This window comes from Rhea americana, unplaced genomic scaffold, assembly GCF_003343005.1.
Source record: "Rhea americana isolate MKP2758 unplaced genomic scaffold, rheAme1 scaffold_21, whole genome shotgun sequence".
Taxonomy (NCBI): Eukaryota; Metazoa; Chordata; class Aves; order Rheiformes; family Rheidae; genus Rhea; species Rhea americana.
The window spans coordinates 5,393,356-5,407,069 of NW_028186258.1; the positions used below are offsets into that span (position 1 = coordinate 5,393,356).

The window sequence follows — 13,714 nt, forward strand, 5'->3', positions numbered from 1 at the left end:
TTTTTCATATGGAAGGTTCAGTCTTGTAGCTGAATACAGAAGGGGTATTCTGTGACACAGAGCCTTGCAATAACAGATACCAACCACATACCCCCAATACTGTAATTGTGCTTTCTATCTAGATCAAACAGACTATAGTACAAAAAATCCCTCTAAATGCTACATTTGTGTTTTAATCTTTCTAGCTTTCCCTTGTTAAAATTAATTCCAATTGAAAGTTCTTGGGGTTTTCACAAAGCATTTGGACCACCTTGAAAACTTCCACTTTTCCTAAATATTTAATGTATAGAAACACTTTTGGGGAAGAAGAGAATTACTGAAAAGGCATTTGTATTACCAATGAATACAATATATGCAGAATAACTTTTTTTTCTTTTAAGGAACAGGTAACCAAAGTCAGAGCAGTTTGCTACCTAAACATTAAATAAGAGGTTCTTATCAGAACTCACTGTGACTCATCATAAGGTGTTCTGCAGATACAGTACAATTCCTCACTGCTGCCCTCTTGTGCCCGTTTACAATCATTACAGATGTACACATCCATTTTCTTAGCCTCCTTTTCTGTGATGCCAACACATTCTCCATGATACCAGTTAGTACAAAGATCACAGCCAATATAGAACCTAAAAGTATTCACAATGAAAATGACAATGTAATTGTCATTTCAAATGGCATGGCACTTTTCCCTGCATTTCTCTTTGATGCACTTTCTTGCTGGCCTACTTTCTGCAGTTTTCTGTCTCAGGCTTCCTTGCTTCCTATCATTCTGTCCTTGCAAGCTAACATCTCATGCTGCAGCTATACTGTCAATAAGGTCGCTTGGGTTAATTTTAAATTGACAGTTTATCAAAATGCACATAAGTATGTAACCAAGCTTTGACAAGCTGGCCTAAAAACATATGTCTCCAATGCGTGTGTGAAAAACTGTAAAAGGCACAAAAAGACAAGGCCAAAGGAAAAGATTTACATTTTCAAAGCTGTAGCTCAAAAGCCACTTAAACATTTCCTTAAGATTTGAAAATGTAGGTCTCAGTTAATTTAAAAAACAAAGCAAAGCGCAAACACCAACTAGGAGTTACAAGTATACTACAGAGAACATGCATACCAGCCATGTGTAGAATACATATTGGTATAACATGATATGAAAGAAAATTGTGTCAGGACATGGTTGTCTTTTTGGGGGGCTGGGGGCGGGGAGGTTGGGGGGGCCTTGAAAAAAAGAGATATTCAGCTACCTAAAACTGCAACAAATTGAAATTTGACCATTCTGCAGACAATAAATGCCTATCCTCAGATAAAGCTACGTGACGGAACCAGATATGGTATGACACAAAGCGAAGGGAACCGGATACAGAATCATGTAAATGGGACCTTGCACAGAATGATGTGACAAAACTGTAAAATATTATGCAAGAATGTTTGACATTTTGTGTATGGATAACTCCAAACATACCTACCACTAGCTACAATCAACCAAATGGGCAAAGTTACACATCCATTCTCTCTGTCTAAGCAAAAAGCAAGTTGACTCAGAATCTGTCTGCCTAGATTTTGAAGACCATTTGCCGATTTACTGTGATTCTGGTTTGTCAGTCTACAACATTAACGACTGGACAGGACAAACTAGCAACAGGACAGTAGCTAGCACATGTTCAACAAAACAAGCATCTAATTTCTTGGGCCTCTGAATCTGTCCCAGATACTCAAGTCCTGCCTTTTCTCTTAATTTTCAGTCAGGCAAACCCTAGAATCGAACAAACCAACTTTCCGTAAAGAACGGATGGATACAGCTCCTTCTGCCAACTTCAACAACAAATCAGCCCGTTTCCTCTTCTCAAAACTAATTGCACCAAGTTGTTCCTGGTGCTCTGCAAGCACATTTATGTCTAGATTTAGATGTTAAACCTTGCCCCTAGAATTTGGAACAGGTTTCACATCATAACAAATATGCTGAAATATAAATATGAATCTTAGAAGGATACCCTTACTGACCATAATCAAAACCAATGAGCAAAACACTACAACAGCTAAAAACATAAAAGGTCTGAAATAAAATAAACAACGTAAAGAATAATCTTCGTGGATTTACTACATCTTCACAAATGTATATTTATAATATACTATAAATTATTTTCTAAAGCTGCACTTCCATCTTTTAGGTAGTAGAAATTAGACACCAGCACAGAGTATCTGGTGCCTATGTATGTGCATACATAATTTGTTTACCAGAACACTTTTGAAGTGTGACTAAAGCCCTTTCCAAATGGTGAAAAAATAACGTAGATCAACAGTACAGCCATCGTTCATAAGAAAATTCAAGATTCAGAAAAAGCAGAGGTAAACATACCGCTAATTTTTTAACATTTCATTCTCTTTAAATTTTATTCTATGCATTTAAGCACAGTTCTCCATTCTGTATACCAAAATTCACTCTGTGGCCACATTTTTCATTGGCTTACACAAATGCCCACTGAAGTTAATAGGAAGAATTAGTCTGACAATGAAATACTTCTGCTCATAAAAATTGTTCATTTCCTTTTATTTTCGTGATGATTACATTGCTTACTAACAGCAGAAGCAGTAGTACACAAGTCTGTGTTCAACATCACTACAAAATGTGAACAGGGTATCCTCCTAAGTTTACTGAATGACAGATACCTCACTTAAGACTGTTTTATTAGGTTATGAGAGATACGCATCTCAGAAGCGAGAGTGAATTAACAACCTGGACATTGGAAGTCTGCTATTTAAAGAACGAACRTAGCACAAACAGCAGTCTAAACTCTCCCACACTGACATAATGCTGTAATGATCTGAGCTACTGAACACTCAAGCTGGGAGGAAAAAAACCCAAAGACCTCAACTTCATTAAAAAAATAAATAAAATAAAAAGGCTAGAAGGAGTCTCAAGAGATCCTTTACTTCTGGCCCTAAATTTTGAATGAAGGCCCATTACTGGAGTGAAAGCACTACTCCACCTCTATGGTTTATTTCTGTTATCAACATTCACATTCAAACCACCAGCAAAGGCACCGATTAACATTTTTTGGTATTGTAACTTGAGAGAAGTACTCACTTGGAACTGGTCTGACGTCAAATTTATTTTACATACATCTACACAGCTATCTGGTGTTAACCTTTACTAACCCACAATGTTAGTCATTACTAGCTTAAGCAGGTATGCACAACACTATCCCACAGCAATCCACTGAATCTTCAACTCCACTGCTTACGCAATTTCTTCACAAACTTTGCATACAGCATTTCCTCCTTCACAGGATTTTTTTTTCCACAGTTAGAATCAAACATTAAAGAGAACTGCAGCTTTCACTTTGCCAAATGCTTATGTATTCAACTTTTTGATCAGGTCTGGTATATAACACATGGAAACCACTGCTACCCGAAACATTGTCCAAAGTGAACCTCAGTCCAGTAACTCAGAATCCCCTTTACTGGCTAGTGATTTATATAAAAAAAGTTATTTATTGGAAGACGGTACTGAAGCTACTTCTAAAGAACATCAGTCACCTGTTCACAAGCAATTGCTCAAACCCATAGTCACTTGCTTCCAAGGCAGAGGCAAAACGGCAAAAGAAAGAATAACAGAGCGGAGAAAAAAAAAGAAGAGTATGTGCATGTGAGACAGAAAGGTCATACAATGGAAACATGCAAACAAGTAAAAATATAAATCACACAAGTTAATAGTTCTGTAACTGCTAGTGTAACCGACTTCATTCTTTAATACCTTAGTGATCACTGCAATAACACTTAATAGTCTATCTCCAGTTCTAAAACTATCTTAGACTAATAGCTAAATACTAAATCTAAATCAAACAACACACAATAAAAGTCTGTGGCATTCACTACTCACTTAGATTCRTCATAAGGTGTTTTACAGATGCAGTAAAGCTTTGTGTCCTTCTTTGTTTCCTTTGAGGTAGTAGAAATCATTTTCTTTTTCTTGGACTTGGAAGCTGACAAATCTTTCTCCTCATCTCTTTTTCTCTTCTGGGAGGATACTGGCATTGGGACTGTGGTGGAGGAGGACGTGACATTGGCTGCATGTTGCTGTGGTGGTGGTGGTGGCAGTGGTGATGGTGGTGGTGGTGGAAGAGGTGCAGTGGCTGCAGCGGCTGCCGCCGCAGCAGCAGCTGCTGCCGCCGCAGCAGCTGCCTGAGCTTTTTCTTTTTCTTTCTTAATTTTAGTCAAGTCTTTCTTTAGCTCCTCCTAAAGTACATTAAACAAATAAATACAGAGGGAGAGAATTCCTAAGATTATCCCAGGACAGGAATAAAGTCTAAACAAATCCCCATGCTTAAGTAAAAAAAAAAAAAAAACAATTTAAGTCATTTAAATGTGCAAAGCTTTTAAGGTGCCTAACCTACAATTCACGTAAAATTAAGGGATGGCACTCTTTGTCTACTATGACACATCAGCTGTAATTTATCAGCAACTGTTTCCTGAAACAAAGTATATTCATTCTAAATGAAAGCTAGAAGTGTACAAAGAAGGATATCTATTGGTTTAGCAGATATCCATGCAACCAAAACCAGAACTTCTTCCTGTACATTTCCTTAAAATCTGAGTAAATAAAATTAACACAGAAACATTCTCCCCTAATGCAAAATCAAATTAGTCTTTGAGAAGAACTGTCCTTACCTGCACTTCAATTTGTAGATCTTTGTCCAAAAGTGCTCTTTTTTTCAATATTTCAGCTTTCAGCTGTTCTTTATGCTTGAAAAGCAGAGCCGAGAGCTTGGTAGCATTCTGCTTACTACGCTTCTGTTCTACACTCTCTTCTCGCTTTCGTTTCTTAGCTGCCTGTTTTTCTTCTTTATCTATCTTATCCAGAATATATTTCATCACTTGGTTGCATACAATCATTCTAGGGAAGGAATAAAGAAAAAGCACATTGTGCTGAGCTGCCTGTTTATCTCAAGTTGAGATTATTTAATTCTTAGTGTCTTAGAATTATTTAATTCTCTAGTCTCTGCACGTTGCAAGACTAGAATTTCTAAAATTGGATATTCTGAATTTCTTAAAACATTACAAGGTAAATTTTGTAACAGATATTGTTCCCACTCACGCTTATTTATTAGAGCACTAGAGGGACAGACAGGAAGTCCTCAGCCTAGTTAAAAAACATCAGTCGCAATTCTGCTCCAGAACTGACCCAAGTATTGATCCTTCCTCCCCTTCCCCTAAAACACTTGAAACAAAAGTTTAGGCTTCAATATATTGAGGGAGATTTTCATTCAATTCAGTTTCCACAAACATGTTTGAAAGAGCTGAATTCCTTGGTTATTCAGATGCACAGTGAAAGCAAATTGGAAGCCCGTAAGTTACTCCAGATCATAAACTTCCATCCTCTGGAAAGCACCACTAACTCATCACATTTTGGCATAAGGAGCGACAAACATTTTTCATTGTATAGAATTCAGTACAAAACAATTCAAATGTAAAACATAATCCAGATTTTTCATTAATGAAGAAATTGTTTATTGTACACCCTAAGTACAACTTGGGGTGTCAGACTTCTATCCATCTAAATACGTTTGGCAGTCTGCCATTTATGAAATGACGAATATACGACAATACATTTTATTCTTTCTTACGAAGCTGTGAACACTAAATGAATAGTACCAACTGATACTGGTATAACCAATTAATCTTATCCTCTGATTTGATAATCAAAACATTATAAAAACACTAATCTTTTTGTTACAAACTGGATAACAAGTGTGTGTTGTCAACTGAAGCAACTACATGAACGAAAAGGGATCAAAATAATCCCAAGATAACAGTGACAAACATTCTAACTCTGCATTTAGCAGCTTCATACACAAAATCTCCTAATTTGTGGAATACTGTTATCTTTTCTCTACAGGGTGGGATGTAAAGTATCAAAAAAAGGAGACAAAGTGACACCAAAAGACAAAATGGAAATAAATTGTAATAATAAAGAACAGATGAAGAATAGGCTTTGCTGCAATAGAATTATTAATTCTTCATTCTGTGCTGCTTTAAGGACGTTTATCTTGAATTTTTCCAAAATTACAACTGGCTCCATACACATGCATATAACATTTCATTTTTTAAAATAATATAAGCAAAATTAAGAATATACAAAGATTCAATCACTTACAGGTAGGAATATCATTACTAAAGTAACAGTTCTCACTAGTTACTTGTGAGTGTTACTTTAGTCAAATTTAAAATAAAACAACATCTACAAGCAGGTTTCTACAAAACAGTGTTTCATTACAACACCATTAAAAGTTGCTATATATGCAAACATCCAAAGATGCATTATGGTGCACACTCACCTTTGATTTTCTTCCCTCTCAGCTGGGGTCAACGTCTTCTTCTGCTTCAAGTGTTCTATCACAGCATTCTGTTTCATAACCACCTGTAAGATCATACAGAATCCAAAATAAAATGTGAAAAATTTAGCCAGTATTTAATAATATTACTGGGAGAACCAGGAAGTTTCCTAAATTAAAAAAAAAAAAAAAAGTTTTATTTCAGTGAGTGACAAAATAAAACTGACTATCCATTCAGCACTTGTTTAAAGCAATTCACCTTGAAATTAAAAACCTACCCCCTCCCCAAACCCAGAGTAAGAAATTTGCTTATGCTAAATTGAAACCCAGGGACTAAATGTAAATTGGTATTCTTTGTTCAGTGACTGGTTGTTTGTATATATATATATAAAGAGTTCAGTATATATATTTTTAAAAGCCTCGCAGCCATCCAACATCATTACATTTCAGATACCTCTTTGAAACCTCAGTTTCCTAGAGCAGGCAATGAAAGTGCCATCTGTTCCGAACATCAGCTCTCCTACCTATAACCTATCTTTTCTGAACTAAGAATAAAGATATACTGTCCCAGCAGCTAGTGGTAAGTTGAATCGAGGTGCCAGACGACTGCAAACATGGTACAATTGACTTGATATGCTGAATTAACTTAGAATATTTTATTAGACTGTCAAAACTGATCGTGCGCTAACTCTGAAAGAATCAAATTAACTGCCTATCAAATGTATTAACATTGTTAACAAAAACAGGCATTTAAAATGAGATTTGTTTCATTAATTAATTTTTAATTTCCTTCTGTTAACTTTACCTGTTTCTGGATAATGTCACTTTGATTAGAAGCCTGAAGGGTGTGCTCACGTTTAATTTCTATCTGTTGCTGCTTTTTCTTCTGTTGCTGCTCCCTGAGCTGCTGAACTCTCTGCAGCTGCTCCTGAACACTAGCTGCTTGAACTGTTACCACATTCTGAATCTGGTGAGCCTGTACTGGGCTAGTTTGTTGAATCTGAATAGGTAACTGAAGCTTGATCTGCTGGGGCACACTGCCTTGCTGGGCTTGTATCTGAGCCACAACATGTGACTGAAGCTGAGAGAGAACTTGGACTTGTTGCTGAAGCTGAGGCACTGTAATAACTTTTGTTGGAGGCTGCTGAAGTTGCAGCTGAGGACGAGTTGGGGATTGCACAGGAACCTGATTTAAACTTTGAGTAGTTGGAAGGGTTGAGACTGAAGTCTGAACCTGAGGTTGTGATTGCTGCAGCTGAGCTTGAATTTGTATGGGAGCATGGGGCTGCATCTGAATCTGTTGTTGGGTTGTAGTCTGCACCTGAGCTGGTTGTTGAGGCTGGACTTGGGACTGGCCTTGTGGAGGGATGGCAGTCTGCGGCTGACTCTGGACTTGCACTGGAGATTGCCCTTGAGCCTGGGTCTGTGTTGGAGACTGAACTGTCAACGGAGATTTTGATGACTGTGCTTCAGGTGTGGCTGGAGAGTCAACAGATGTTGGAGTCTGAGATTCAGGCTGGGTCTGAGTTTCAGACTGAAATGGTGGCTGAGGTGCCTGTGGCTGAGCTGGTGACACAGGCGGAATACTCTGATTCTGCATTTGGGGCTGAGATTGCTGTTGACTCTGAGGCTGTGGCTGAATTGATGGCAATGCTGATGTTGGTTGTGCCTGTAAAGCTTGCTTCTGTTCTCCTGTAGCTGTGAAGGATAAAAACAAAGTATTCCATTCATTTCAAATGGCAGTTCTACAAACCTTACTAATTTGAACAGTCAGAATTTCTGAATTTGATGAAGTAGCTTTAGAACTACTTCAGAACCTACCCTTCAGAACTACTGTAAAGCTCTATGCAGAAATTCAAGTGTTCTAAGCTTATTGTATACTTCAAATAAATTTGCTTTAGTAAGAGACCTTCTCCAACTGCACAAAAAAACCTCAGGCAACCTAAGCTGATTTTTTTTCTGCTGAACAGACAATGCTTACCTGAGGTTGAAGTGGAAACTGTTGTTGTAGAGGTGCTAGCTGTAGTAGCTGCTGCTGGAAGCGGGGTGAAAAGGAATCTTTGAATTGTACCATTTGGCATAGCTGCTTGCATTAGCTGTTGTCCTGGACCCGGTATTACAGTCACACCCTGAGGGATTAATTGCAATTGACCAGTAGTTTGACCTTGTCCCTGAATCACCACAGTTAATCCTTGACTGCCACCCTAAAAAAAAAGAAGAAAGATCTCCTGTATTAATGATATAATTCTTAGACAGAAATCCAAAAGCTGAGATCAGGAAGATGGTAAAAAATATTCTTCCAATAATTCTATCAAGAGATCAGCAGCTTGGGTTTAGTTAAAAAAAAATCATCCAAATATTGACAAGAATCTTATCTAAAAAGCAGCTAAAATGGAACATATTTGTTTCTAGAATTTACAAGCAATACAGAGCATTGAAAATTTTACACATACTATAAATCACCTTCTCAAGAAGGTGTGTAAAAACTCTCTACACTGCAAGAGAATTCCTAACTGTGTATCAGATCTTACCAACTGTGAGCTTTTATCATGGACTGTTCAGCTGCTTTGTAATRTATTATAAATTTTTGTTGTATAAGCTGCCTCTTTGGACATCAGCATTCTGTTTATCTTTAACGTAGAGCAAAATAGCTAAGCTTCCAAAAAAGATCAGAGAAAATTTAATCTTCAGAATGATTTAAAGACCTGTATCATCCAAATAATCAGTCTCTATAGAGGTAGCTCATGGCATCAACCTCAACTGAAGCATGGAGAAGGCAGAACACCTAGAAGCATAACTCCAATTTTGCAAAGCCACAGAACTGAACACGGTCCCTACAAAAGCTATTCGGAATCTTTTGAAGTGGAACTGAACTCAGTCTTGTTCCACATATAAAAATCATACCTGGCAACAAGCAGTCTGCACGGTACAAACTTATATGTATTATTATTTTCTTCTGAGAATCAGGAGAACATGAATGAAAAYTAAGTATTCATGTAACACCAAAAGAAAGGAATATTACATTCTAAAGATCTACAAGAGACTACACAAAATTATGTCCCTTACGCAAGATGTCTTTCTATACTTCCAGATTTTCCTGATGTCAATTACAATACTGGGTAATAAAATAGGAAGAGAAATTTAAGACTTGCAACATGCTATTTAAGCATCTTTCAGTCTGTAATTATGGTACCAGCTATTCTAAGTGAAGGCTGAAAGATAACTGAGAATGTAAATTTCTGAGCAGATACATCATGCTGCTGAAGTCAAAAGATACCATCAGGTATATCAAAGTGTACAGCATATCTTCATCCCCAGGGGCTGTAAAGTATTTTACCTGTCCTTGTGTTAGTTGTGTGAGTTGGGCCATAGTAAGTTTCACTTGTCCCTGCTGAGGGCGAGGGGGCTGAGATGCGGTTTGYGGCTGTATGGGCTGAGGTGGGGTTCCAGGAGATGTTACTGTCTTCTGTCCAGGACTTGAAGAAGCTGTGCTTGTACTAGAAACTGCTGTTGAGACAGGCTGACCTCTGATTATCTGAGTCACCACCTGCTGTGTCTGACCTGTAAGAGAAAATGTGATATTGAAATGTTTGACATTTTAATCATTGGCGCAATACACCTCTGAATCATAATTTCTTGCAGTAATACCAAACAAATCAAGCAAACACTGCAGTTTGCAAATGAATTTCCATTACAAATAATGTTTCTGTGGCTGACTGAAAAGTCTGCAAAATGTTTTTATTTTTGTTTTATAAATCAGTTTATATACTTACAAGGAACTTCAAATACTAGTCCCCCTCTGCTTTTATATGAAAAACTTTCTCAAGGTACTGTTACTCTAAATTTTTTTTTTTTTTAAGGGCTTAATTCTAACTACTGTGTTGATGTCAATGACGACTAGCACTGCAAAGCCTGTAACTGACATCTTTAAAAGTCAAAAGACACCTGTCAAGCATCAAAATGATATTTTTTGCACTGAAGCATGTGATACAGGAAGTATTTATGAGAAACAAACCACAGATTTCATACTGGAAATTTAAATATTAAAATGAACCTACTGGCTGGAAGAATACCTTGTTGCACCACCAGAGGTGTTCGAATGATGGTCTTTCCAAGTGTTGACTGTTGAAGTGGTGTCCGTATTACTGTCATACCAGGGCGGAGTGGTGTTCCTTGCATTACCTACATACACCAAAATGGAGAGAATATGTAAACTTTAATAAACTCCTGAGATATGCTTTGAAGAGTTTGGGGGTTTTCATTTATTAATATAGCAAGATATGAGAAGATGCAAGTAGATCCAATATTTTTTTCATCTATTCAGAGTTGTTAAGGCTTACCAAGCTCTAAACTATTATTTTTTCCAGGAGGATTCTTTATTCAAAGGAGGTGTATCAACTCTCTCCATTAATACTATTGCTGAGATAAGCCAAAAAAGCTAAAGACTAAACAGATGTTTTATATCTGTGAATAACATATATGTGCCCCAAACCTTTTGCATTAAACAATCAGAGAAATATCTTACTTGTGAGGTGCTTGTTGTTCCTAAAGTCCCTGTGGTATTTGGCCTAATTGTTACGGTTGCTGTCCTTGGCTGGAATGAAGTAAATGTCTGACTTGCACCTGTAGTTGACGGAATGATACCCAATACCTTTTGCTGAACTTGAACAACACCTAATTAAAGAAAAATTAAGAATTCGTTAATGACAATTTCCAGTATAAGACATTACTGTAACTCCAGGGTGGCATTTAGAAATCAGTCTCCAGATTTCTAGAACACCTTTGAGTGTCTCAACATTTCTTGGGAGAACCTCTGTCATAGTCTAAAAAGAAGTAGCATTATACTTGGTCAATATTTTCATCTACATTGTAAGTTAAGAAATAGGTATTTCAGAAAAAAATTAGGAAAGAGTGAAACTTCATAAAGACTAGTTTGATTGTAACTGCAAAGGAGTCCTTGCATTGATGGGATGCCACAAAATAAATATTATACAACCATTAAGTAAAGGTTATATCTGATTCATTTAAATGTAGGAGACCAGTTTAACACCTTTCACCTACAAAATCAYGGTGCTGAAGAAAATGTGCAATGTTCTTCCTCTTGCCTACGAAATTTCAATACAAAACTAGCAGCCTCCAAGATTTCTTCAGGCACTAAGTAAAATGGAGATAGCAGATTGAGTGGATTTGTTTAATATACATCCACAGATCTCAAAATATTAAAGCCCTTTACTCCAGGCAAGGAAGAATGCCAATCTTATTCTGGACACTGAACTTCTGCTCAGTGAAGAGCAGATGCTGGCATTTATTAGTAACTAAGAATAGCTGCTTTTGGGGGGGAAAGAAAGTATTTTACTGACATCTAATAAATAATGAAAAAAAAAGCATGCTTCATTCCACATTTTTAAAGATATAGATTTTAAGTTTGCACTATTAAATGTTGAGTGATTTAGAGGCGAAATCTTCTTCCCCCTACAGACACAAGAGGGGGAACAAGCTCTAGAAACTTTTTTCTTTCCTCCTCCAAGTCACAATTTACTTCACTGGGAAAGTACTTCAATCAGCAACCTGGAATACATTTTTTTATTCAGTTCCCCTTCCCCTACCTCCTTGAGTTGATGGCACATTGACGGCAACAATCTTGCTGTTTGCAGGGAGTGGCAGCTTAGTTATCACTTTCCCTGCCATCGTTACTGGACTGCCTGAGATCTGGAAGGTCTGCCCTGTGCTGGCAATGGTTGTGGCTGAGGTGGCAGCTGTGCTAGTGGCTATTGAGGCACACAGAACAGTCAATTTTAGAGCAGAATAATTAGTCAAGAATATGACTATTTGCAAGTATGAAACAGCAAACTACAGGATTATTTTTTACAGTCATTTTGAATGTGTCAAGTCATTCTTGCTTTGGTAAAGACTTTTTTTGGAACAATAAGTTACAGCACAGAATCTTTTCATTATCAATCATTATTGTCAAGGATTACTCATACAGCTACTGGCAGCAATAAATTAAACAGGTTAGAAATAAAACTATCCAGCAAGACTATGAATATAGGAAAATTAGACAGATTCTATTTCAGAAGTGTTCTGCTGACTTAGCAAGGGAGTAAAGACAACAACTGAAATGTCAAAAATACTATGTTCTGGAGAAGACATAGGTGTTGTGTTGGAATTTATCCTATTTACATGCTCTTTGTATGATAATCAGCTATTTACCTGTTGAAGATTGGCCTTGTTTAACCCAAGTAGCAAAAGTCTGATGGAAATTCTTGTTCTGTTGGAATGTTACAGTAGCTGGAGAACCCACTTTTGTAGTAAGTACTACTTTGGTTCCAGTGGGAACTGGACCCGTTAAAGGGCCTACCACAACTTTCTGGGGAGTTGAGACAGTAGTTGCAGTACTGGTGGCTGTAGTGACTGCAGGGACCACACCTGCAGCAGGTATCTGTTTCTGCTGTTCCAGTCGTTTCTACAGAAGATAGGAAGAAAATTAAACAAAGTGATAATTASCCCCCTCAGATTCTGTAAAATAAATGCTGTTTTCCCAGTATTGATAGATAAAGGACTCTGATAGGATTTTTGTTTAATCTGTAAATGATTGAAAAATTAAGTGCTTGTGTACCCTTGTAGCTCTACATGTACAAGATCACTTGACCTGCAAAACTACAGTTTTGCTTATACTACAGAGCCAGCAATTTTCTTTTAAAGTATCTTTAAAATCCCATGCTTAGATTAAATTTTCTTTAAAGTGAAATTAATCTCAKATTAATATGAAAGGTTAAAATAATCTAAAAAATGCAAATGTAAATTTGGTTTCAATTATGTGCATACAACGTTTACCTACAATAGAAGATGCACCTCACCCAGCAACCCTCTGTGTAACTGTCACAAAAGGCACATTTAATTCAGAGAGCTATCTTTGTGAAGGGACAGTATCGGTAGGCTCCTTCACAATGCTAACTAATCTAGCATTCTTCCTTATGCTACAGGAATTATCYCTGTACATATTAATTTAAATTTCAATGACTGGTTAGCATTACATTGAGTTAATGCTCATGACTCTCAAATACGCAATAAGTAAAGATACATTTTGATCAAGGAAGATGAAATGAAAAAGAAGTCAACTGGAAAAAAGTAAAATACTTAGTAGAGCATGTGAAATACCAATATGGCTTTAATTTTCCTCATTTTAATCAGATAAGCAAAAATATATATGTATGTATGTATGTGCATGCTTAATTCAGCCAGTTTTGGATAAGAAAAATCAAAAATTTGTTTTTATTTGAAAATAAAAGTAAATGCATGCATATTCCAAATTCACCCATATACCAAGGCAGCTTTCCATCACACCTCAGAATACTACTGATCTTACCTGGAGACTGGTGCTTCTCAGTCTT

At 36.9% G+C, this 13,714-nt stretch overlaps 1 protein-coding gene across 14 annotated transcripts in view; it reads right to left on the reverse strand.

Annotated features, from left to right (window-relative positions):
• BPTF (bromodomain PHD finger transcription factor) overlaps positions 1 to 13,714 on the reverse strand; it is a 59,865-nt gene that overhangs the window by 6,896 nt on the left and 39,255 nt on the right. For 8 of the 14 annotated variants that reach the window (XM_085304703.1, XM_085304698.1, XM_085304696.1 and 5 more), the window contains 11 exons: positions 12,534 to 12,786; positions 11,930 to 12,091; positions 10,849 to 10,997; positions 10,382 to 10,505; positions 9,661 to 9,884; positions 8,305 to 8,527; positions 7,129 to 8,021; positions 6,327 to 6,409; positions 4,660 to 4,885; positions 3,872 to 4,227; positions 450 to 623 (listed from right to left, as the gene is read on the reverse strand). In XM_085304703.1, coding sequence (XP_085160829.1) covers positions 450 to 623; positions 3,872 to 4,227; positions 4,660 to 4,885; positions 6,327 to 6,409; positions 7,129 to 8,021; positions 8,305 to 8,527; positions 9,661 to 9,884; positions 10,382 to 10,505; positions 10,849 to 10,997; positions 11,930 to 12,091; positions 12,534 to 12,786 — 2,867 coding nt within the window. The remainder of the gene's footprint in view (positions 1 to 449; positions 624 to 3,871; positions 4,228 to 4,659; positions 4,886 to 6,326; positions 6,410 to 7,128; positions 8,022 to 8,304; positions 8,528 to 9,660; positions 9,885 to 10,381; positions 10,506 to 10,848; positions 10,998 to 11,929; positions 12,092 to 12,533; positions 12,787 to 13,714) is intronic. The other 6 variants (XM_085304700.1, XM_085304707.1, XM_085304705.1 and 3 more) reach the window with 6 other exon arrangements.